Source organism: Convolutriloba macropyga, chromosome 6 (assembly GCF_964194025.1).
Source record: "Convolutriloba macropyga chromosome 6, txConMacr16.3, whole genome shotgun sequence".
NCBI classification, from domain to species: domain Eukaryota; kingdom Metazoa; phylum Xenacoelomorpha; order Acoela; family Convolutidae; genus Convolutriloba; species Convolutriloba macropyga.
Window position 1 is genome coordinate 33,233,003 of NC_134473.1, and position 25,876 is coordinate 33,258,878.

The 25,876-nt window shown below is 35.7% G+C and overlaps 1 protein-coding gene across 1 annotated transcript in view; it reads right to left on the reverse strand.

The window, feature by feature from the left end:
• LOC142341627 (uncharacterized) overlaps positions 1-23,914 on the reverse strand; it is a 61,971-nt gene extending 38,057 nt beyond the window's left edge. The window contains exons 1-6 of the mRNA XM_075392728.1: positions 23,232-23,914; positions 15,439-15,657; positions 14,713-14,886; positions 8,624-8,745; positions 7,492-7,757; positions 1,544-2,231 (exon numbers count right to left, since the gene is read on the reverse strand). Of these exons, the coding sequence (XP_075248843.1) occupies positions 1,544-2,231; positions 7,492-7,757; positions 8,624-8,745; positions 14,713-14,886; positions 15,439-15,657; positions 23,232-23,299 (1,537 nt within the window). The 5' untranslated portion in view covers positions 23,300-23,914. The remainder of the gene's footprint in view (positions 1-1,543; positions 2,232-7,491; positions 7,758-8,623; positions 8,746-14,712; positions 14,887-15,438; positions 15,658-23,231) is intronic.
• Between the last annotated feature and the right edge of the window lie 1,962 nt (positions 23,915-25,876).

The window sequence follows — 25,876 nt, forward strand, 5'->3', positions numbered from 1 at the left end:
CAGATAATAATCTTAGAAACTAAGATAAATCTTTTAAATTTTTCAAATTTAAGAACAGAAAACACCTATAATTACACTTGTAATCACTGCAATTAAGACAAAATACAACAAACACTTGTTCCTTATTGTACATATGCTAGACAAAATCATACTAATTAAAAAATTAAATTGATCATAGAAAAGACAAAAGCAGCAGAAGAATATTCAAAGGCAAAAAATCGTTTAAATTAATACCAAGGCCGGAAGAAAGTTGAAGTAAATAGTCATAAGTGGAAATTTTGGAAAAGGCTTGCTATCAAACACCCAGTTTTACCTTGAGTTGAATGAAATCAATTGCAAACCAAAGAAATGAAGAAAATCTAAGAAAAAGCTGAAATCATTCATTTTTAACAACTGAAAAAATCAATATAACGAAAAAAATTTAGGTGCCAGGACAAAGCTAGAATGATACTAACTAGAATGTGAAGAATATGGGCACAATGTAAGGAACACCGTAACAAAAAGACATCCTTGATTTTTGAAAGTTAAAAATCAATTTAAAAAATTCAAGAAAAACAAACACATTTCACTGTTCGGCATTCAAGACATAGAAAAGATAACTAGACATCCGATACAAAAATCTATCCTCCTGACGAGAAAAAAATAGGAGAAAGCAGAATCAAAAACACGAAACATCAAAACATTTTGCAAAAAAATGGTCAGAAAACTTTTAAGACTGCATTTATGAAAAAGTTTTAACTGTTTTTCAAAAACTTAACGACAAAAAATGATTGAATTTTTATTCAAACGCAATTGAAGTCCCTCACGTTGAACAAAAAGACTATTTCTAGCAATTACAACCAAAATACAAACAAAAAACTGACGAAAATCGGGAAAAAAACTACCAAAATCGTGTTAGCATATGTACAATTTTATAAAACAAAATTACATCGAGGTAAAAAGAGGCGCTAAGTATATGAATTATCAAAGAGAAGTTGGCATATTAACTGATTTCTGACCAAAAGACTGTTAAAAGATCCAAAAATGAAGAAATTAATAGAAAAAGCCAAAAATTAACTAAAAAATCAAGAAATCTGGGCTAATTTTCAACTTGAAACGCATTTTCAGGCTCTGCAAAACACTGTGGCATCAATTTCCGAGGTTGAAACTTCAATATAGTATCAAATGAAATTTATTTCACAAGAAACCAAATTAAAAGCAAAAAAATTGGGCCACTTAGACGAAAAAACGGCTAAAAACGGTTATCTATATGTGCCATTCAGTCAAAAACTACTTTTCAAAGCCAAAAAGTCATTCACTAAACGCAGCGCATGATCAAAAAACTTCTCTCGCTTAGCGAAAATCTGTTCTCCAAGACAACTTTTCTCACTTTTGCTTTTAGGTCAAAATGCCGCGTGAACAAATCTACTTCCTGTAAAAAAAAAGACCGAGAGAAAACCAATACTCCTCTTGGAGTCGTAAAAAAAACCAAGAGCACCGCAATATAGCTACGCTCAGCTTACAGCTTCGCAGCTATAATAATATTTCTTTTGCAAATGTTAACCTTTGTAAGATGGGCTCTGCAGCTGCTCCGGCATTTCTATGTTTTTCGAACCATATCTTTCTTCTTTTCTATTACTGTCAGAAACTTTATCTTGACTTCCACCACCACCATCGAATTCAAAAGTCGAGACGCTAGATCGTTTAGGTTGGTTTGACACCATCGGAACTCCAACTCCAGACATATTCGTCACACTATTTATGCTACTCGAGGTAGCAGATGGGGTAATAGTTCCCTTGGCTGCCATTGAGAAATCAATTCCAGACTCAGTTTTAGATCTTCCCACTTTTCTTGAGTCTCTGGTCGGATGTGCCCCAATCTGAGACCCACCACTGGACAGCACATCGCTATAGAACCCTTTAGACGCCGTGGTTTTAGAGACCCCCGGTTGCTGGATGCTTGGTGGCATCGATGTGTTGATAACTAAGGGCGAAATTGTCGGCTCCCTTTTGGTGCCGGCTGTTCTAAGAGCATCATTGTTGTTCTTGTCTTTGCTCTCCGAAGCTGGGCCAGGCTTCGCGCGTGAGTTCACATGGTCGACAGTTGCATTACTAAGGGCTGTGCTAAGGGTACTTGCTGTCGCGTTACCAATGGATGCCCCAGTATTTTCTTGGTGAGAAAACGCACAATAGACACCCCTCGGACATCTTCCGGTCTGTTGAAAGTCATGACACTTGGTCGTCTTGTAAATCTAAATAAAAAACGTAGTGCTATTTATCGGTTGCAAACCGTTATTCGTTATTCATGTAATCAATCAGTTGACACCAAGCGATTACAGGAAGAGAGTATCGATTCACATATCAATATCGATATCAATCTGTATTTTTAACTTAGTTCAGAGCTTCAAAAACTGCTCTTTACACGAGGGAATTGCTACAGACCGATCACAGTTCAAAATTCAAGGCAACAGAAGCTTAAAACTGCACCACTGCTTATTTACCGAATGTTTACTGCGTTTCTTCGACAAAGGTCAAATCGGTCATCCGAGAAATGGATGCGAGAACCTTCAAAGGGTTAACGCAAAAAGTTGAAATATCAAACACAAAACTAAAATCCGTGACCGTGCACAGAAAGACTTTCTCAGAAATTAAACCCAAAAATAACATCACCAATAATTGCACAATTTTATAGAAGAAAAAGATCTCAGTTAGGAGGAGAGAGGAGTCCAATGCATGAAATGTTGAAGACATATTATTACAAACGATTTTTTTTTAGAAAAAAAAGAAAACATAGCCGGCAGATTGCCGGAATAGCTGCGAATAGAGATAGAAACAGATACAGATCTAAATTGAAAAAAAACGACGCCGCTCAAAAAACTAAGTAAAAAACATTCAGCGATAAATTAATAAAGCTTGTTAAAATTCATTCCGCAGAAGCCTCTTATTAGGGACCTTTACTACACAAAGGAGTTCCTTTGACCTTAAACAAATTCAAACTAAACTTAAGTTTTAAAGTGCAAAAGTCATTTTATTGAGTGAGGTAAGTCACGTATGATCAAAATCTAATCACGCAAATAACCTAAAAACTTTTGCTAAAGCGAGTAAGAAATGACGTCACGCGCGCAAATGCCGTTAGTGAGAGGAAGAAGTCATTCAGAAAATTTGACTTTTTCAGCTTTGCTGTGTGAACAAATGTAAAACGAAAAAAGAGCGTCAGACGACGAAACAAAAAAAAACCAAGAGCACCGCAATATAGCTTCGCTCAGCTTACAGCTTCGCAGCTATAATAAAGAAATTATGCAAAGGCCAAAATTTTACTAAAAATTGCATGAGAAACACGTGCCGATTTTGCACTAAGACGCATCATTAGGCTCTCGAAAACTTCGTGGGATCAATTTCAGAAAGATACACGTTAATTCAGCATCATTTTGGAAAACAATTCTACAAAAAACTACGAGCAAAAAATTGAAACAAGTGAACAAACCGATTATCTAACTGCGCAATTCTAGCAAACGTAATTTTAGAAGTCAACAATTCATTAACTGAACGCAGCGGATGATCAAAAATTTTCTCTCGGAAAGAAAAAATAAGTCCACATGGCAATTTAATTAACCGTTGTTTTTAAGTCAAGACGCCGTTTGATCAAGTAGTACATCAAGCGAAAAAAAAACATAGCCACAAGAATTACAAACAACGCACAAAAAAACAACCCGTTCAAAAACTAGTACCTACTTAAACCAATCATAAGACTTCAACTATTTAACGCCAATTCATGAAGAAAAGCTCTTACATACAAAATTAAAACAAGAAAGTAATTTTTTTAATGAGAAGGGTACATAAAGCCAAAGAAAGTTCGCTTCGACAAACAAGAGTATATAAAAGCTCGCAAAACAATAGGCAAGTCAAAATCGTCTATGAAACTTGTCTATTTAAAAAAAAAACGAAAAACGCAGAAAATTAGGAAAAAGTTGGAAAATTTCCCAATTTACTCTCGACTTGAGTAGAAAACTGTACTCATTTGGTATACAAATACTCCGTGAGTAATCAGCGTCTTTACCAATCCCACTTAAGAGATTAAAACAAGAAAGTAAGCTGAAAATGGCTATAATTCGACTGAAAAACGGGAAAATAGCTGAATAACCCCCAAATTGGCATAAAACTTAATTTAATTACAGGAAACCTTCGAACCACTATCAAAGCAACCCTGAAATTAATCTAAAATTGTAATAAAAAACCAAAAAGATCGAAAAATTTTGCTCGCTTGAAGAAATATTTTACATCTCTCGAAAACAGCGGTATAAACAACAAACCACTCTATTTTCGCTCAGCTCTTCGGTTTTGTTCAGCACCCAAACAACAAAATTTTTCACGGGTTTCAGTTCCTGCTTCAAAATTCACTCCAATTAAAAAAGAAACTTCTATTCGAACAGAATTTCTAAAACAGAAACCCATAACGCTTCATCGAGTCGCAAAAAAGACCTCTCGAGTCGTAAAAACAGACACACGTTTACAATAATTGCCTCAAGCTTCGTTCGAGAGCAACTAAAAATATATGTTGCTAAAAATAGTAATATTGCTAAGCAAAGCAAAAAATGTATACAAAAATCTCGAGCAGAAATTCCCCAAATTGCTGCCACAATTTTTTTGAGAACAAAAATCACAAAACAGTTCCCTAAAACTTTGCTTGATTTTTGCAAATCAAATCCTTGAAAATCACAAAAACAGTTCCCTAACACTTCGCTTGATAATCGGTGCGATGTTGACCCAGACGCTTCAGTATTCTGTCCTAGTGAAATAAACTTTACAGCTATTACAACAGTAAAATTACAAATACTGCACAAAATATACACTAAGCAAAGCAAAAAATGTATACAAAAATCTCGAGCAGAAATTCCCCTTCTAGTCGCAAGAAGAACGAGCGGGCCAAATTGCTGCCACAATTTTTTTGAGAATAAAAATCACAAAACAGTTCCCTAAAACTTTGCTTGATTTTTGCAAATCAAATCCTTGAAAATCAGAAAAACAGTTCCCTAACACTTCGCTTGATAATCGGTGCGATGTTGACCCAGACGTTTCAGTATTCTCTCCTAGTGAAATAAACTTTACAGCTATTACAACAGTAAAATTACAAATACTGCACAAAATATACACTAAGCGAAGCAAAAAATGTATACAAAAATCTCGAGCAGAAATTCCCCTTCTAGTCGCAAGAAGAACGAGCGGGCCAAATTGCAGCCACAATTTTTTTGAGAATAAAAATAGCAACGAAATCTGAAAATGAGTTTATTTGCTCTGGACCAATCAAAGCAGTGCGTTTTTGCGGAAAGTTATTATTAAGTACCGTCGGATGTAATGAAAAACGAAATGATATTGATGATTGTACACACAGAAACGAAAAATATCAAAACCGGCCCAAATTTACCGCAAAGATCTTGATAAAAGGGTGCATTTATTCTTCCGATAAACTTTTTTGAACCGACAGCAGAGAAGATCCAAACCAATAACTTGTGTGAAATCCTCTTTCGATGAGAAAATGTTGAAATTTCTTAGAAATCAAACGATTTTCATTCTACTGAGTACTTCTAACCACGCTGAATCTAAAGTGAACTTGAGTGCTGCACACGCCTGTTATGCTTTGCGCGTGAGCTATTCAACGAAATTGGGTTTGAATATTTTTTTTCAGTTTCCAGAATTTTACATCGATCTCTTGCAGCTGTCCAGAGAGGTCAAAAGACAATACAAGGCAATCAATTCTTTTCAAAAAAATACCTTTGAAAGACTCTGAGGTGATGGACTCAAGTTACCACTGAAAGAGAATTTTCCTGTTGTTGCATTTTCTTAAACGTTTTAAAAATGTATGGATCTGATATTTTGGCCTACTTTTGACTGATATCATTCAAACTCTCTCGTGTAGTATTGGTGACATATTTATGTAACTTCGTAGCATAACCGCAGTTGCATAATTTGTAGATGGTTAAATGGTAATAGTCCGACCAACTTCTTAAAAATCACAAAACAGTTCCCTAAAACTTTGCTTGATTTTTGCAAATCAAATCCTTGAAAATCACAAAAACAGTTCCCTAACACTTCGCTTGATAATCGGTGTGATGTTGACTGCTGCGCGCGCTTGTTATGCTCTGCGCGTGAGCCATTCAACAAAATTGAGTTTAAATATTTTTGATTTTTCAGTTTCCAGAATTTTATATCGATCTCTTGCAACTGTCCACGAGTTCAAAAGACTATACAAGGCAATTCTTCCTTAAAAAAACCGTTCCTATCAGAATATGAAAGCTGAAACGTTACCAATTTACAAGGACTTCTCTCCAACAAAAGTGAGCTTAAGATTTGGCGTAAGAAAACGCAACAAAAGGAAAATTCTCTTTTACCGCTAACTTGATTCCAGCACCCGAGAGCTCATTCAAAGGCATGGCTAAAATACTCAACAAGATTCTTTTCGTATGCTGAAAATAGAAAATGAGACCCAATTTTAGAATTTCTCTGATTTCTATTCTGCACAAAATTGTGAAAATTTTGCTAACTTTGTTCTCTAATGACGGTGAGCATTTGAATGCAAAAAAGAACATAGCCGACTAACGTCAGACGAATCGTTCTCAAATCACCACCGTTCGGTTGGCTTCGGTAGTTGTCAGCTGGGGCTTAGGGATGCTAGTATTAGGGCGTGCGTGCATTATGGGGATGGGGTGAGCCGGAGCCGAGTGAAGGGTCTCGGGGGGGGGGGGGGGGCTGGCTCATAACAAGCGACGGGAATTGGGTTGGGAGGGTTGGAGACTTCAGTCATAAGGCTCTAAGAGAGCTGCTTATCCACTTAAAGTTAAAAGCGTGAAAAATTGGTTAACCGAAAAATTCCATAGAAAAGACCAGATGACTAATAAGAACTGCAACAAACATAAGCAATTAAACAAGAGAAACAATTAAACATGATAAGCAATTAAACATACTCTAACAATTTCGAGAATCTCTTCTAGTTAATTTTGGACAAAATTAACCCAAATTATTTCCTAAAATCTCTAATGATTGCAAAAAAAAAATAAAACTGACGGATCATACTTTCAGAACTGGTTACTATTCCAGCGAAGAAAATGATGTTTTTGCGTATGATCAAGGGGTTAAAACATCTATCACGCGCGGCCAAGAAACATGTTCAAATCACTAAAAAGCGATAATAACTTTAAACAACCATTAATATAATATGCCAATGGAATCATCGAGTACACATTAAAGTGAAATTAAATGCTGAAACTCTACTTTACTTTTTGGAAGGCAGTGTAAGCACCTCAACATTTTCAAATTATTCTCTCATTTAATTTTTTTCCATTAATTTTTTTCTCATTTTCTCATTTTATTTTTTTCTCATCATTTTCTTCTCATTTAATTTTCTGTATTCTCTCAACTTCTGATTTAATTGTTCTAACAACAAGAAGATCCGATGAGTGACATTTCGGAAGGCAGAGATTATTCTACAAATTAGTTAGCAATTGACAACACGCTTACATCTGGGTGAAACTGTTGCTCTACTCTCGTGTGGCAATACCCACACTTGTCCCCCTCCCCACACACCCCTGGATCGCACCAGTCATCTCCCTGCTTCACAGATGGACAGGGAGTGTTTCTATAGCTATGGGTGTATGGACTCCTGCGTCTATCTTTAGCATTGTGGTACAGTGGGCATGCGAAGCCCTGTCTACAAGACCTAGATGAGTTCTGGTTGTTGCGTTTGCATTGCTGGCTTTTGTAGTGGCGCAGAATGTAGTCGCGATCTGAGAACAAACACGTTACCATTTTGCGGAACTCAAAAAGTTGATAATGTACAAAATGCACCATTTTCTGTCGAGTACTCTAAACAGAGTAATAACCGACTTATGTCGAATTAAGTGGTCGAGAAAGCAATTAAAAGCTAGAAAAAAAATATAATTGTATTTGTTCAAACATTTTTTTAAGTATTATTCAAGTAACTATACCAACCGCAAATATAAAGAGTTCGCATAAAATTTATTACGCAAAAAAAACATCGATTACCGTCTACTCGAATAACCCAGGGACAAAATTGAAGAATTTCGATTTGGAAAATAAGTAACCTTAATTAACAGCACCGTCAAATTATGTCACTATAATTGTTTTTTATAATAAATTGTTTTCAAATAGGTTATGTGCATTACTGTAACTAACCAAGCTACAGCAGAAACCCCACCCAATTGCCATGTCATTAAAAAGGTTCTTATGGTCCTAGTCGAATGATGTCAAGTAGCAGCACTAAGATTTATTGGAGAGTGTGAAGAGTGGAGAAAAATCAGGGTATATAGTTGGGAATTCTTCGTTATTGACAAAATAGTTATCTTAAAATTATTCTGGTTTTCCCTCGTTTTACTTAAGTTTTTGCACTTTTTTAACGAAATCAGGTACGAATTTTAGTGTGAAGTTTAGTAGTTTTCGAATTTTAACACCAATTTTTGTAGGGATTAAACCACTTACCGTGTTGGTTACTTTTACCTGTCGCGATTTTGTTCTTTTTGTCTGAATAGTTTCAATTACTTGTAATTCTAGGCACTTCTTGTACACTCTCTATCCACTTCTATGAACTTAGATACTAATAAAAACTGGTGAGATGTAGTAAATGCATTCTTACCTATCCACTTGTTGTTCTCGTTAGCCTCATTTCTCTCCTTGTCTAGTGCAGAGGGGAAACTACTGTCGGGAGATAATGAGTTGGCCACTTCTTGCTCCTCCCTCATATCCACCACAGGACTTCTAAACCATAACCCAGATTTTTTTTCAACTTATGCACCCCAACCTTGCACTGATTAGCCCGCATTCATAGGACAACAAAAACAAAGCGGCAACAGTTTTTCTGAAAAGCGGCAACCCATTCACTTGACCATATCTCTGAATTAAAGTATAGAGAAGTCAATTAGAGTGAGGAAGTCATTTTGAGAGTGAGGTAAGTCACGTGCGACCAAAAAATCAATCACTTTAATGAAAAAACATAGCAGCACAAGTCCTGACGTACAATTCAAAGAATTTTTTATTGATTAATTAAAAAAAACTAGACTTAGAACGGACTATGAGCGAATTGGAAAAACTATTTCAAAAAATCAGATCCGAAAATTCAAAAAGCTGGAAATCGATGTCAAAATTCCGCATGGGAACAAAAAACCACTGGCGAGAAATGAAAAATTGGTTCAAACAAAAAACTATGAACTGCCTAAAATAAACTATGAATGGATTGGGAAAACCATTTAAAAAAATCCGATCAAAAATATCGAAAAACAGCAGAAAAAGTGAAATTACCGCATGTGAACAAAAAACCACTAACGAGAAAGTGACTTTTTGTTCAAACAGCGTTTTTTCACTCTACTTTAAAATTAGAGCGAAAACAATTCACGTCGAAAAACCACTCGCTTTTTCGCTCCACTTCCTGTTGCAGCGTGATCAAAATCACTTCTCCAAATTTGGTTTCAAAAACCATGAAAATGTATGAACAGATATTAAAAGACAGCGCCACAATACCGACTCAAAATCTTTGAATTGTAAAAAAAAACCAAGAAAGGCCATTAATAGCCCTAAATATCGCTTTGCGTCTATAAAAAAAGAGGCAAACATCAAAGTTAAAATTAGAGCTTAATAGATTCAACTGAGCCTCATAGCAAAGCCAAAAAGACCTGTAACTCTTGAGCGTAAGAAACGAATATAATATAACCGACTAACGTCGGGCGAATTGCTCTCAAACGACTGGCGAGCGGTTTGCATCGCCAGTAGCTAGCCATGGTTTAGTGAGTCTAGTTTTGGCTTAATTGTAGGAGCGTGAGGTGAGGGTAATGGATGATATATTAAGACCTTCAGAACAATTTCATTGTTTCAAGAGACTATCCAGTATCCTTATTTCAAGTCTTGAATAGTTTTACTGGCTCCATGATCTTGGAACATAATTTTCCGGAAAATAAATTTTACAAAACTGCTAAAACTCGAGTCATTAAAAAAAATCAAAAACCATTCCCTTAACTCTACAAACTATGCAGCAGCTTATAATCAAATCTTGGAGGAGGTCTCTGGGCCCGTCGTGCGCAAAAAACCAAAAAAATTCAAAAATTATCGAAAAAAATCTTGAAAAAACTGCAAGCAAATTTTTTAAATTGCTCAAGAGACTAAAAGCTTGCACAGCAATCCATTACATCTAAAATATGCAGTTACTTACTATCAAACTCTAGAGGAGGTTCCTTGGCTTTTGAGGCTTTTTCAAAAAATGCAAAATTTATCCAAAAATTGCTAAAATTTGTCATATTAAAAGGTTGAACACTATTCCATGGCCAATAAAAAAAATTTAGTAACTTATACAATCTTAACGGAGGTTTTCTGACCCTGAGACTAAAAAAACCTGAACAGTAACAAAAGATGTTAAAATTGAAAAAAATTGCAAGTTTTGTCAAAAAACGCTAAAATTCGTGCTGCTAAAATCTTGAAAAACATTCCATCACATTTAAAAACTATACAGTAAACTATTATCGAACCCTAGAGGAGGTTCCTTGGCTCCCGAGGCTAGAAAAACAAAACTGACGAAAATTTTCAAAAAACTTAAAAACATTTTGCAAGTTTTATCAAAAATTGCAAAAAAATTGTGATATTAAAAGGTGGAAAACTATTCCATAGCAGATAAAAAATTTTCAGTAACTTATTATCAAACCCTTAACGAGGTGTTTTTGGTCCCTGTGTCTGGAAAAACTTGAAAAACCAAATTAACAAAAAAAATAAACTGAAAATTGCAAGTTTTGTTAAAAAAAAGTTAAAATTCGTGATGTTAAAATGTTGAAAAACATTCCATTACCACTAGAAAGTATGCACTAATCTATTGTCAATCCCTAGAGGAGGTTCCTTGACACCTAGGTCTGAAAAAAATCCAAAAAGGACAAACTTTCAAAAAGCTTGAAAAAAATTGTGGCAGTTAGTATAAATTTGCGTGTTTTTGTTTGGATTACCAAGACATATAGCTCTTAAAATGGTCATAAAAGATTTTCATGTCTTGCAAAAGACTTTTGTCAACTTTAACCAGCTTTAATTTTACACCAACAAAAATTCGAAAAAAAGACGAAAAACTAAAAATTGCAACATTTCGGGCTCAAAAACTCCTAAAAACGATCATTTAACCTTAAACTACAGCCTTCCCAGTTGCTTCACCACACTAATCACTTGAATGAATAATAAAAGCGGCTAAGGGCCTCTAATGAAACTTAATGCCCGCTGGATGCTACCTGTTTCTCCCATTTTTAAGGACGAAATGTCAAATGCTTCAGACGAAAAATCGGCCAAGCGAAAAATCGCAATAAAAAAGACCAACAGGACTAATATAATTGCTACAAACTTCATTTGAGAACAATTAATAAGAACAGTAATTCAGGGCAAAGCTCGAATTGTATGTTCTAAGTTTTTAAAGGTCTTTAAAACCCATAGCTATGAACTGAAACCATTAATTACTTTCGTTAATGCAGCATCAGAAAGCCTATAAGTCTGATCATTGATGATTCAAACTGAAAAGACAGCAGAAAGATCAACTAAAACGGTCAAAACGCAAAAGTTTACCAATTATTTTATGAACATAAGTAGTGTTGAAGTCATGAAAACCAATAGCTATCAACTGCAACAATTGACTACTTTTTTATGCTTGTCAAAAAACCTATAAGACCGATCATTACAATCATTCTTTTTGCTTCTTATCTTTCCTAGCGAGACTGAAATCGCTACTGCAATTTGACTTGAAAAGTTTTAAAAATGTGTTGAAAAGTTTTAAAAATGTGCGTGAATAATCTTAGAAAGCCTATAAGTCTGATCATTGATGATTCAAACTGAAAAGACAGCAGAAAGATCAACTAAAACGGTCAAAACGCAAAAGTTTACCAATTATTTTATGAACATAAGTAGTGTTGAAGTCATGAAAACCAATAGCTATCAACTGCAACAATTGACTACTTTTTTATGCTTGTCAAAAAACCTATAAGACCGATCATTACAATCATTCTTTTTGCTTCTTATCTTTCCTAGCGAGACTGAAATCGCTACTGCAATTTGACTTGAAAAGTTTTAAAAATGTGTTGAAAAGTTTTAAAAATGTGCGTGAATAATCTTAGAAAGCCTATAAGTCTGATCATTGATGATTCAAACTGAAAAGACAGCAGAAAGATCAACTAAAACGGTCAAAACGCAAAAGTTTACCAATTATTTTATGAACATAAGTAGTGTTGAAGTCATGAAAACCAATAGCTATCAACTGCAACAACTGACTACTTTTTTATGCTTGTCAAAAAACCTATAAGACCGATCATTACAATCATTCTTTTTGCTTCTTATCTTTCCTAGCGAGACTGAAATCGCTACTGCAATTTGACTTGAAAAGTTTTAAAAATGTGTTGAAAAGTTTTAAAAATGTGCGTGAATAATCTTAGAAATACAGCGCCCAAATACAATCCAAATGTGTTTAAAAATGTGTTGAAAAGTTTTAAAAATGTGCGTGAACAATCCTAGAAATACAACGCCCAAATACAATTCAACTGTGTTTTAAAATGTGTTGAAAAGTTTTAAAAATGTGCGTGAACAATCCTAGAAATACAGCACCCAAATACAATCCAAATCTTTTGGATTGTAAGAAAACCACGATAAGACCAATAACAGCTTTGCGGCCATTTAAAACTTTTGAGAGCAGTCAAAAATTGTATTGAGTTCAAAAAAGATAAAAAGTGATATCAGGATGCTTCAAAACCCTTCATACGTTCTTTAATAAGTCTAGCAGTTAACTGATAGAAGTTTTTCAACATTTTGATTAATTGCGGCCACTGCAAAGATAAAGAGCCATTCAATGTTAATATCAGATGACAAAAACAAAAATTGTGAACAAATATGCTCTTCTATATCACAAATATGCTCCACTATAATATAACACGCACAAAAACCAAAGATCTATCTGAGTCGTAACCAACATCAGTGAGATCATTAGCAACCTTTGGTATCACTTCGTTCGAGAGCATTTGATAAAACTTTCTGCACATCGATGATTTGGCCTTTGCAGTAGTCGCTGCACGCTGCCGAACAGATAAATTCTGCTGCTAAAAATTCTCAACACGAGCGAATGATATCTCGAGTACTGCATGTATGTAGTATAAGTCCCCTCGTATAAGTTACTTAAATTTATCTGCCATGTATCAGTCTGACAATCAGCCATGCATTGCCAAGTTGAAACGAAATAACAGCCGAGATTACATTGCAAAGTTGAAACAAACGAATTAATGGGAGAACTGTTATGCGTCATCTAACTTTTTCGCATCAACTGAATGACTTTTGCATCAACTGAATCAAGAATTCAGAAATGAGATTGTTGATTGCACTTGAAAAAAAAAGAAGAACTTTATGCCAGCCCCTTTTTCGATCAAATTTTGATTGAGGGCATCCCAGACTAACTTATGTGGTATCATCTTCAAGCGCTCTGCCTCTAGAATTCCACTGCAAAGCAATTTTTAAGAACTCACAATTTTTAAAAAGTTAAGTTATAATTAAGCAATAAAATTAAAAATTCCAACGTTTCCGTCTTATTTTTGATAATTTTCGGCGAACTTCAACATCTTTGGCAACTTTTGATCATAACGTCTTCCAATTTTGTGTATTTGCTTTCCCCCATTTGTTTCGAGCAACACTTGTTTCAACCGAGCAAAAACTTGAACAAAAACTTGCTTATTTTGACAAAGAGAGTCGCCAGTTTGTCGCAAAATAGCCGCCGTTGACCAGCTTGACGCATATCGTGATTGAAACAGAAAAACTAAAAAAGAAAAAAATTGACAAAATTTATTATATAATTTCCCTTACTATTTTGTCCAAAATTATCTCTCATAATTTTCGAGGGCTGTAGAAATGTAATAAGTTCGAATAAAAAGAACAATTTAGAAAAAAAATTATAAACACATTTGCATGTAAAGAGAATTACGGGACACTTGCTTACATTATAGCGTCAAGTGGATTTCGGGCTCTTTTCTGTTATTGCCCCCCCCACGTCCATTTGCGCCCCCCGCTTATACATGTTATAGCATATTGGTTTCATTTCATAGAATTACATATACAATTTTATACAAACGGCATTTACAATTTAATTATGCAGCTACGTTTAGACGTATACGTTAATTGAACTTTGCTTATAATGTACGCAGACAAAGAACAATGTGTGTTTTTAATATTTTTGCGCTTTTCTTCCACATGAATAGCTTTATGGCACTGATTTTTTTTGACAACCGCAAGCAAAAATTCATCCATTCGTCTATCGGTACCGGCAATTTATTATGACTAAAATAAGGGATCTCTAAGGACCAAAAAGTACATATTTGGGGGGTGCAAATAGACTGGCTATATAAGGCTGGGGGCAATAACAGAAAAGAGCCGATTTCAACCATCTGCCAGTGTTTTAATTGGCTTTCGCCTAATTTTCACAAAACCTTAGTTGAAAATGTTAGCCCAATAACTACAAAAATTAGCATAGCCTAATCGAGCTTTCGCCTAATATCCTACACCCCCACCCCAGCCATTGCAGTTTTCATTTCCTGCTTTACTCCAATAAAATTGATTAGAAAATACACTTCTCCAATACTCATCGAGACCTGAGAGAGAGCGCCTAAATATTAGCAGTTGAGCGGCTGACAGCGGCTATTAATGATGAAAATCATCAATATGGACATTTGATTAGATTACCTGAGATCAGATGGTCCGTGTGCATATGGACAGTGGCCTCTCTCCTTCTCAAGTCTGCAGTGGAATTTTCCATCTTGTCCTCTGACTAAGTCATAGGCACAGATACTAGTTTTGTAGAATCTAGGGTGAAACTTCCTCTCCGTGTCTCCTGCGTTGTGGTGCACGTTCTTGCAGCTGCAACACATGCACAACCCCAAGTAAATAACAACACTCAATCAGAGTTCGCAACAGTCGCAGTTTCAAAAGTCTTCAATGACAACACTTCGATCAATTCAAATACTCAGTAAATTAGCTCAATGCGTTTAGTACTATAATAATATGATCATTCTCTTTCTTCTCTCTCTCTCTCTCTCTCTCTCTCTCTCTCTCTACATTAGCCAAAACACTGACTGAAATACAGATTGCAAAACTTAATTTCCTAAGAATAAAAGACATTTATAGAAAATTAGTTCTCTACTGAAATCATGCCATCAACTACATCGCTCACTGCTAACAAAACCTTTTCGCCAGCAATCGGTCGCAAAATCAGACTCAATTCCACGATGATTGAGAGGCTCGCTAGCGTCGTTAAGACGTTCCATCAACTCTTCTAATTACTCTCATTAAAAGGCTTTAGGATCGCTGTTGCAAACATAAGGTTCCGTTCCATTACAAATAGGAAACGCGCATTATATTTTACGCTTTCAAAAGTATCCGAGAGGAGACAACCAAGCATAAAAAACTTACTTTTCGCCATCCGGACACTGGCCAGAGTCCAGATTGTACTTGAGACAGTACACGTGGGGCGAGTAGGAGAAGTTTCCATCTTTCTCCAACACCACTTTGCGTCTCTTCTGGGCCTTGAAGTGCCAGAAGAAGCAGGAGAAGGGCTTGTGGTGCTTGCACGCTGTCACACCTCCACTTGCAAAGTCCGGACACTGTTTCACACGGAATTGCGTTATGTATCTGTCAAAAGTTTTTAAAATGTAAGTTTTTTGAGAACAAATTTTCGCGGAGAACAGTTTTTCTTCTTATATTTTAAAAAAGTCCTTTGTTTTGCGAAATCTAGTGATATACTTTTTACACTGAAAACATTTTGTTTGAAAATCTCAAAAGATCATGAATTCGAATTCTTGTCTTCGAAATTAGGAACTTTTGAATTCATCTATAGATTAATCAACTATGGCGAGAATAGGTAACATAAAAATATAAAAGTTACCCTTCAGGATGGAAAGTATTCGGGAAATTTTAATTATTGAAACTTTATTTCCCCTAATCTGGGGACTACCAAGCTGGCTGTAACTGTGTTTGGTTGAACTCATTGTTATTATTATTATTATTATTATATTATTATATTTTCGCTATTTGTCCCAAATACTTTTTTACCATACTATTCTGATCACACAGTTGGGGAAGTATCGGATGTTCAGCTGTGTTTTTGCTCAGTCAATGTCGTTCAACCGAGATATATATATATATATATATATATATATATATATAATATATATATATATATATATATATATATATATATATATATTTATAGCAGAAAGTTTAGTAAACCCATCGATTTTTAGTTGAAGCAATTTTCGGCACTTAAGTCAGTCGTCAATCAGCAAACTTTTTCCTCTCTTTTAGTGAATGAGAGGGGTGGAAACATTAGGCGCAACAGCAAATCACCGAGCCTTCACCATCAAAAATCACTTTTGCCTAAAGAATAATTATACAGCTGACTTTGGCAGTGCCAAGCTCACCGCTGAAAACATGACCCCAAACTTTCATACAATTAATCGTATCTATTAAAATAATGCATGATCCCAAAAAATCACGTTTCAATCGGAGAGTTGTGAACTTGAGGAATTGAGAAAAAAATCTACGAAAAAAAAGCTAAAATTTGAAAAATGAAAGTAGTCAAATTGCTGCATGTGAACATAAAAACTAAAAACGAGAAACTGAATACTGGTTCAAACACCATTTCCTTACTCGGCAGTAAATTCAGATATGAAACATCACGCGTCACAAAGCTACATGCTTTTTTGCCCCTCTTCATCATTCGGCGTAGACATAATCAGTACTCCAATTTGACTTTAAAACTCAACAAAATGTGTCAGCATGTCAGCATAGCAAATTCAGATCATTAACACACTCACGCAACAATAGAAATGCCATAATAGGCTCACGAAACTCTAATTTTGAATGCAAACATAAAAACTACAAATTAACGAAGATTCAAAATATATCAAAATAGCGAAAAAAAATGAAACTTAAAAATCATTTGAGCAATAGCCATCATATTAGCCTCTAATGAATGCAATAAAACTACAAAACTGCTGAGAAATCTAAAACTAAGGTTATTAGCCATAAACATAAACCGACAAATGTCGGAAGCATTGCTCTTGAACGACAGGCGAGGCAATTTAATTCAGGGGCTGTAGTCTAGATCAATTTTCATTTATAGGCGATAAACCTTTCCCCAGCCGTGATTCGAACCACTGCCCTCCCGATCCACAACCACACGCACTAACCACTGCGCTACGAATAACTATTCTGCAACCGATTTTATAATAGCAACACGCTTTACTTTGGAGCAATAGAGTTCGCTCAAAAATGATGAACGAAAGCGTGAAAAAGTCACTTGAGAAGTCCAAGAATGTTCTAGAAGAAAAGCGCAAAATTATCAAGCGAAAAATTTGCATAAAAAAGCCGCACACGTTTACAATAATTGCTATGAACTTCGTTCAAGAGTAATTAAAAACTTGAAAACACTATCAATAGAAAGTATCAAAATTATTAATATAGCCTGTTCAAACCTCTTAACCAAAAAAAGTCAAAATTGAAAAAAAAATCCCTGGAAAAGCCGCACGTGAACAAAAAAAAATTTTGCTAACGTACAGAAATTTTCTACTCATGAATTTCTCGTTCTCTCGAAAACAGCGGCATGAACAAAAATAACTACTCTAGTTCACCCCAATTTTGCACCAAAACTATCCAATTATTTTCAAGCGTTTCATTTCCTACTTCAAATTCACTCCAATAAAATTGATTTATAAAATCACAAAAAATAGGGGCGCTAAAGCCGTTGAGACGATGAGGGCGGCTATTAAACAAACAGAAAATTCAAAACACTGGAATGTAATTAGCACTGCAACAACGAAGTGCTTTGCAGCATTAAATTTTGGTGTACCAAAACCCCGGCGAATTGTGTGCACTTTTAATATAGAATCATAAATTTTAGAATCCAGACGGCTGGCAGCCCTCCAGCATTCTTGGTCTAGCCGGTTCATTGTGGGCTTCCCGGACTAGTTAAGCTGAGGTCGGTTCAAATTATTGGAAATATAGGAGCTCAGTCAACTTCGCGGAGGCATGACAATGCATGGCCGATCTGCTATCTGAAAGTGCAAAATTAAAGAAGGCACAGAATGACACAAAATTCTTCTAATCAACCTCGTGTTATTCAGGAACATTCAATGTGATTAAAATGAAGTGGCTTTCTCAATTTCACATTGAGGTGAAAGACGGGTACGGAGCGGAGGCCGTCATAGACATGGCCAAGTGACTTTTGCCGGGAATGTAAAATGAAGCCGAGCAATTCTGGTAAAGCATAAAATGTCGAAATACAAAATGCCAAACAGCATCTACAGTGACATGAAATTTAAAAATTGAGTAGCGCATGAAATCTTAAGCACTAAAGTATAATAAAACCATGATCATGGATATCCATTAGAGTTTGCAAACGATTTCCCGCTAATAAAATTGAAACCCAGACTAACAGTTAGGCTCCAGTTGAACACCCATGAAGCCATAAAACAATAATTCATAGCAATACCTTTATCAGGAGATTTGCCTTCACCCTAAAGTGACGCACACATTAGTTACCTGCGTAAAAAATCGAAAGTGTTGTACTGGCGTTCAAAAAACACAAACACCAATATCTTTAAAGGCTCATCGATATTCAATGATTAAACAGTGCTCGCAAAGTTCGCAGGATTTTCGTACGACTAATAGCGTACAACTTTGAAAGACTTTCCTTAATAACAATTACATTGATCTTTGCTAAATCTAAAGATCGAAAAATACACAAAACGTTAAATTTTAGGAGACGAACAATATGAGATAAACTTATAAAACTAGGATTGAAATTATGACAGTTCCTACAATCCGAACCTGGTACTATACTGGATTGTGGAAACCTCAACAATGGCAACACGGAACGGAAACGACGCCAGACCGAACAAGTGAGTGAGCTACTTCGTCAAAAATTGACAAGTGAAAATTTCTCAAAATCCAGATTAAAAATTCCAGGCGCAATATTAAGCAAGAAGATTAAACTAATCTGATCGTTGACGGATTCAAACAGCCTTTGTTACTCCATTGATAAATTCTCATTATGTTATTGGAAAAACAATGAAATAAAATATCAAAGACATAACCGACTACGGTCGAACGAATTCCTCTCAAATTACTGGTGAGAGTTTGACATCGACACTAGCTGGCTTCAGTTTAGAGAGGCTAGCTTTAGCTTAATTGAAGGGAGCGCACGGGAGGCATGTTTGCGTGCGCTGAATTACGGGTGGAACGATGTGCAGGGGGTGATGTGAGGGGCACACCACCTGTAAATCGGATATTTAGACTAGTAAGCCACAAGGCTCTAAGAGAACTAAATGCCCTCTGGGCGTTTACCTGTTTATCTCGTTTTTGAGGACGAAAAGTTAAAATGGCCAGATGAAAATCGGTCAAGCGAAAAAAAATCACATTAAAGAAAGGACCACAGGAGTAAAATATTTGCCCGATGTCTTATGTAAAGTGGAGTGTCATCGTTTTGCTACTGATATGAAATTAATTACTTTGCTTGGAAACAGCCTTTGTTAATCCAGTGAGCATATGTCATGTTGTTGAGGAAACCATGAAATAGAATGTCCAGAAAAGTCTCACGCTAAACAACAATTGTCGTTTTATTGCGAAGGAAACCGATGTTCAGCGTGGACTGTGCCTTCTTTTGCCTCCTTGGACACAAAGTTTGGAATGAAATTGCTCAATACGTAAATGCAAAGCCCTGAGTGCACTTTTCCAGATTATGCATAACATTTCAAAGCAGCGTTAAGCTGAATGTTTATAAAGCCTACGATAGCAGCATAAAGTCTACGATCGTCCCAATAGAAACATTTTGGTCCTCAAGCTTGGCTTCCAGGCAAAACCAAGACGCATCACATAGAAAAACTGTGGCAACAAAGTGGTTACTGGGAAACTCAAGGCTAGAGAACAGTCTGATTGAAACGCATGACCTTTACATTGAAACGCATGACCTATTCTGCCGCGTAACGTTTTGAAAACTCTGGTCGAAATGGGACAATACGGGGAAATAAAGAAATAAATCAAAAAAGGACAGACTAAGCCGTACAAACGACAATTTTATCCTAAGACAATTGCATTTTTTTTCCGGGCTTTTTTTTGAACGGCACGAAACCGAAATTAACATATGGGATGAATTTACTGGAAGCGCATCTACTCTGTTTCGCCCGCCCCCCTCCCTCGTGTTTTTTATGACCCCCAGTTACAAATTAAATGTTGTTATATATCACGTTACTATGTAAAGCACGTGCGCCTGTGGGTCATAAAAAATGTATGCTCACTAAGCTGGGGGGGGGGGGGGGGGGGCAAACAGAATAGATCCCTGGAAGCTCTTTATATCGAAATACTCAGAATCAGTAGCGTGAGCATGGATATTTCCATACAGATGTGAAAATGGCAACTTTAAGAGCTAACTTGGACTGAAATTTGGTTTAAAAAATTGGGTCTTTCCCATTATAATCCCCTGAAATTAAATCCCCATTATGGTATAATTACCATGATTGGGGGGCTAAAGGTCATCTGAACACTCAGCTGGGAAGGTATAATGGGAGAGACCCAAAAAATTAATTGACAGAAAAAGGTCAAATATAACCGACTTTAGTCGGGCGAACAGCCCTCAAACGACCGGCGAGCGGTTGACTTCATTAGTAGCTGTCCACGGTTATGAGGCTAGCTTTAGATGAATCAAAGGGGCGTGAGGTGAGTGCAGCGGGGGTGCACCGTAGGGGGGGGAAGCAACAGTGGGGGCAACGGTTGGAGGGGGATCTTTGGCTGCATGTGGCCCTTACGGTCTTAACTATGAGCAGGGGTGAGGATTGTGGTGGCTGATGGGCGCGCGGTGGGGCTGTCGGGTCAATTTCTAAGAACCGCACTTCACACCATAAGTTTAAGTCTCCAAAACAGCTTTGAAGTCTCCAAAATCGCATACTTGAGACCACGGCGCTGAAAGGCTTTAAAACTTAACGCCTACTGGCCTCTACCTGTTTTTCCCGTTTTTGAGGACGAAAAGTCAAATGGGTCTGACAAAAACCGGTCAAGCGATAAATCGCAGAAAAAAAGACCAATAGGATTAATATAATTGCTTCAAACTTTGTTTGAGCAATTAACAATGATTTCTTAAAAATGCTATTAAGTCATTTATGATAAAAAAATATGTTGATACATTTCTACTATAGTTACCATGAGGGTAACAGATGATGACATCACGCTACATAACAGCAGCCGAAGTGCGGCATCAACAAAAGAGTTAAGGAAAGAGAGAGAGATAGTGTGAAACAAACAAACCATGAACGAGAAGTAAACAAACCCCAATCGACAGAGAGCCTAATATATTTTCCATGATGATATTCGACTCTGCAACTTCTAGTTTTCTAGCCTTGACTGTAATTAAATCATATAGGAAAGTGCAGAATTTACAAGAAAGGCTTCGCAGTGGAAAAATGTTCAAAACCATTTTTGTATTTGAAGGTGTGTCATGTAACCCATCTTCGTTGGCCAGTAATGATCGTTAAAATCAGAAAAGGACAAAAATATTCAGAGAGCTTCGACACAATTGCAAATTTGAAACAAAATCTTGCCCAAATTCAGGATATAGATATCTTCAGAACCATTCCATTGTTTTATGAGACTACCCAGTATCTCTATTTCAAGCCTTAAATAGTTTCACTGGCTCAAAGATCCAAAAACATGGAACATACAATTTTCTGAAAGTTTGAAAAAATTCTATCAAAAATTGCTAAAACTCGAGTCATTGAAATATTGGCAACAATTTCATTAATTCGAGAAATTATGCAACAGCTTGCTATGAAACTTTGGAGAAGGTCCCTGGGTCCCTGATGCCGGAACAAAATTTAAAAATATTTAAGAACTTGAAAAACTAATATTTTTTAAAACGCTTATACTCGCGATACTAAAATCTTGAAAAGCATTCATTGTAATTAGAAACTATACAGTAAACTATTATCAAATCCTTGAGGAGGTTCCATGGCACATGGGGCAGGTGAAACTTAAAAGTTGATCAAAAGTTTTGAATCAAAAGTGTAAAACGATAAGTTTTAGATAAAAAATGCAAAAGTTTGTGATAACAAAATAGTGAAATTTAATCCATGCTCAAGAAAAATTTTCAGTAACTTAGCAAACCCTAACGGAGATTTTCTGACCCCTGAGCCTAGTAAACCTGAAAAATTACTGTAAAATGAAAAAAATGCAAGTTTTATCAAAAAATTGTTGATAAAAAAGTTGAAAACTATTCCATGACTAATGAAAATTTTTCAGTAACTTATTATCAAAGCCTTAAGGAGGTTTTCTGGAGGTTTTCGGGTCTGGAAAAACTTGAATAGTGAAAATGTCAAAAAATTGAAAAAAAGCTGCCAGTTTTGTCCAGTAAAAAGTTAAAATCCGTGATGTTTTAAAATGTTCAAAACCATTCCATCACCACTAGAAACTATGCAGTAACCTATTATCAAACCCTAGAGGAGGTTCCTCGACACCTGGGGCTGAGAAACCTCAAAAAATGACAAAACTTGAAAAAAAATTGTTCAAATTAGTATAAATTTGGGTGTTTGGTTTGGATTACCAAAACATATAGCTCTGCAAAAAACCTTTATCAACTTTAACCAGCCTCAACTTTAAACTGGTCCAACTAAAAACTCAAAAACTGATGAAAAAGTCAATACGAAAAAAGGTCAACATTTTGGACTAAAAAACTAAAATTGGCCTTTTAACTTTAAACTACGGCCTCCCAGTAGCTTCACCACACTAAGCACCTGAAGGACTACTAAAGGCGGCTAAGGGCATCTAATGAAATTTAATGCCCGCTGGGCGCTACCTGTTTATCCCGTTTTTGAGTTGGAAAAGTGAAATGGATCAGACAAAAAATCGGTTAAGCGAAAAACCGCATAAAAAGACCACAGGACTAACATAATTGCTAAAACTTCATTTGAGAGCAATTAATCATCATTATCACTTGTAATTCAGTTTCTTGAATTCAAGGTTCAGCACCAAACTTTGCAATGCAGACAACTACATTCCTCGTTGGCTATATAACGAGTTAAACAAATCTGTGCCGACTATCTGTCTACTAGGTAAAATAGGAACTCTTCCAAAAATTTATTTATTAAGATTGGGACGCTGCCGACCATTTCATGTAAGATGATTTTGTTTTCTGAATAAAATTAAGCCCATCAACTTACCTGTTATGTTTTGTATGTTCGGAGTTGTTTTGCTGGTGAATCCTCATCATTCCAGTATCGGCCGTCATGTTTCAGGTACCAGCAAGGAATATAATAAATAAGATTTTAACTAGACTTGCAACTTTTCGTCCTCAAAAATGAGTAAAATTTGTACTATACGCAAGCTAAATAAAGTAACATATGATAGAACGCTATACTAAAATATTGTTCCGAAATAAAGTCTAAGCTAATAACTAATTGATTAATACAATAAACTTCTGGGTAAAAAATAAATTAACTATTTCAACTCTTTCCACTCATGAACCAGTCATGAATGCAAGTCTTTGCTTGCTAAAAAAGAGCAATTTCTATATTTCAATCACAATTAAATACAGCGAAAATATAGTTTAAGAAATAAATATTGACACAATATGCGAACTGTAACCACAAAAAATCAATCAAGATTGTACATGACAACCTGAAAAAGTATTTTTAAAATTAATTCAATTCGCAGCAACTTCAAGCAAATGTTCGCGCGGTTGTTATATAATTATAAACTTTGTTCAGCTATTCACAATTCAAAATTCGCAAATTTTGTTCAGCAAATTTTTTCAGCATTTAAATATTGTTCGTATGACGTTTAGAGACCTTTGGTACACAAAATACAGCTCTATTTATTAGCAATATTCGATCTACATTACTCAGCTTGAGTTGTACACGGTCCGCAGAAGTTTCAAACCAACGCGATTATTCAGCTACGTCACATGACGTCATTATTTATTAAGCGGAAAATATTCCGTAATTTATTTGTATTTGAACAAATACTGATCGCTAGAAAATTGAGTAAATGAATAGGACCAAATTCACCAGACTCAATATTTTGCATGCCACTTAGATCTAATTCCGATTGACCTGTCTGCTTTCAAATGAGCAATAAAGTAACCACGAGAAAAACCTAAGGCGTGTTGTGTTAATCAGTAATCTGTTCTGTGACCGCAATTACATCCTGAAAAACTTCCCGCAATTATTTTTGATCAGTAGTAGAAGAAAAGAATTTGAAGATCTTCAGGGTTTTGCTCCCATTCAGTAGTCCAGCAGCATCTCTATTGAGTACAATACCATATTTGTTTAAAGAGCCAACTGTTAGTTTAAATATATAATTAATAACACTCCTCCCTAACAATGGGCGAATATTGACAAGCTATATACATATTGAGATACCATATACAACAAACTAAGATAATAAAATATAAAATCTGTAAAAAAAATATAAAATTAAACAAAAAGCCTCCCTTTTCGAAAAAAGAATCAAAGGATCTTTTCCGTTTGTGCCCCCCCCCCCACCAGCTTAGTGGGCGCATATTATTTGCACCCACAGATGCACGTGCAAAACATTTGCATAATGATTTATTGTAATGGCCCGTGCTCTGTAACTAGGGGGCGCATAACGTACTTAGGGCCACAAAAGAAAAAGATCCGAATTAAATATATTCAAGTTTTTGATCATGAATAGCAAAGGTGTAAAATAATACAATAACCTTGAACCTCCCCTTCATCGACTAAACTTTTTGCAAGGAAGACCCAAAGCACTAAATAGCTCAAAGAGTTAATTAATGTGAATCATTTCAGATCAGTAAACAATCTTTTTGGTTCGAAATGGTTCGGCAAAATAGAGCCCAGCCTGGAAAAAGTTTGTCAATCTTAGTAGAAACTTTGCGTACCTCATACATACTTTGATACATACTTACATACACGCTTCGTACTCATACTTTGCGTACCCTGAAAGTTGGACTTCCAAGATAATCAACGCTTTACAGCAAACCATAAGTAAAGCTCAATTGAAAAATGAAGGAAAGAAGGTACAATTGAGGGGACAAAAATTGCCAGCCAAAGATGTTGAACCATTTTTTTCTGCAGTATCGAGGTAACATCAGCCTGCAATTGAAGCAAAAATTGGGGAAAAAAACGTACGAATTGAAAACCATATTCACAACGCAAAAACTATGAACTTGCCTACCATCCCTGAAATCTACATTTGATAGCAATCTGAAGTCTGATGTGGTCTACGAACTCAGCTGTTGCGGATGCAGTTCCACCTATGTCGGACAAACGTGTCCACATTGGGCCACGAGAATTTCTGAGCATCAAAAAAACCAATTCACCGGTGGTACATGTAGTGGAATGCTGTGGGGCTCTAACGGCTTTTAATTATAAGATAATTGATCAGTGCCAGGATAGCGAAAAATCGACGACCATAGAAGCTCTACACATTAGTAGACGCAAGTCACACCTGAATACGCGGGACGAGTATAAAAGTAGGGATTTAAAATTGAAAAATAAGTGCAGAATGCTTGTTCTGCCTAAAAATTTTCGAATTGCCATGCGAGCAACCTTAAATTGTGGATCAAAACAAAAATCTCCTATTCATAACGCAAACAGAAAAAGCCTCATTTTTAGAGTTTTAAAGTTCTTTTAACATATTAACAAACTTTAAGTTTGAAACCGGAAAAAATTTTAGAAAAGTTCGAAAATGTAGAAAAGATAATCAACACACGTTGCTGTATATATGTATATATGCATATTTCTAAACATTTAATTAACCAAAAATTTAAACTCCTGACGATGCAATTTTTGCGAAAACGTTCGAGTAATTTAACAATTTTATA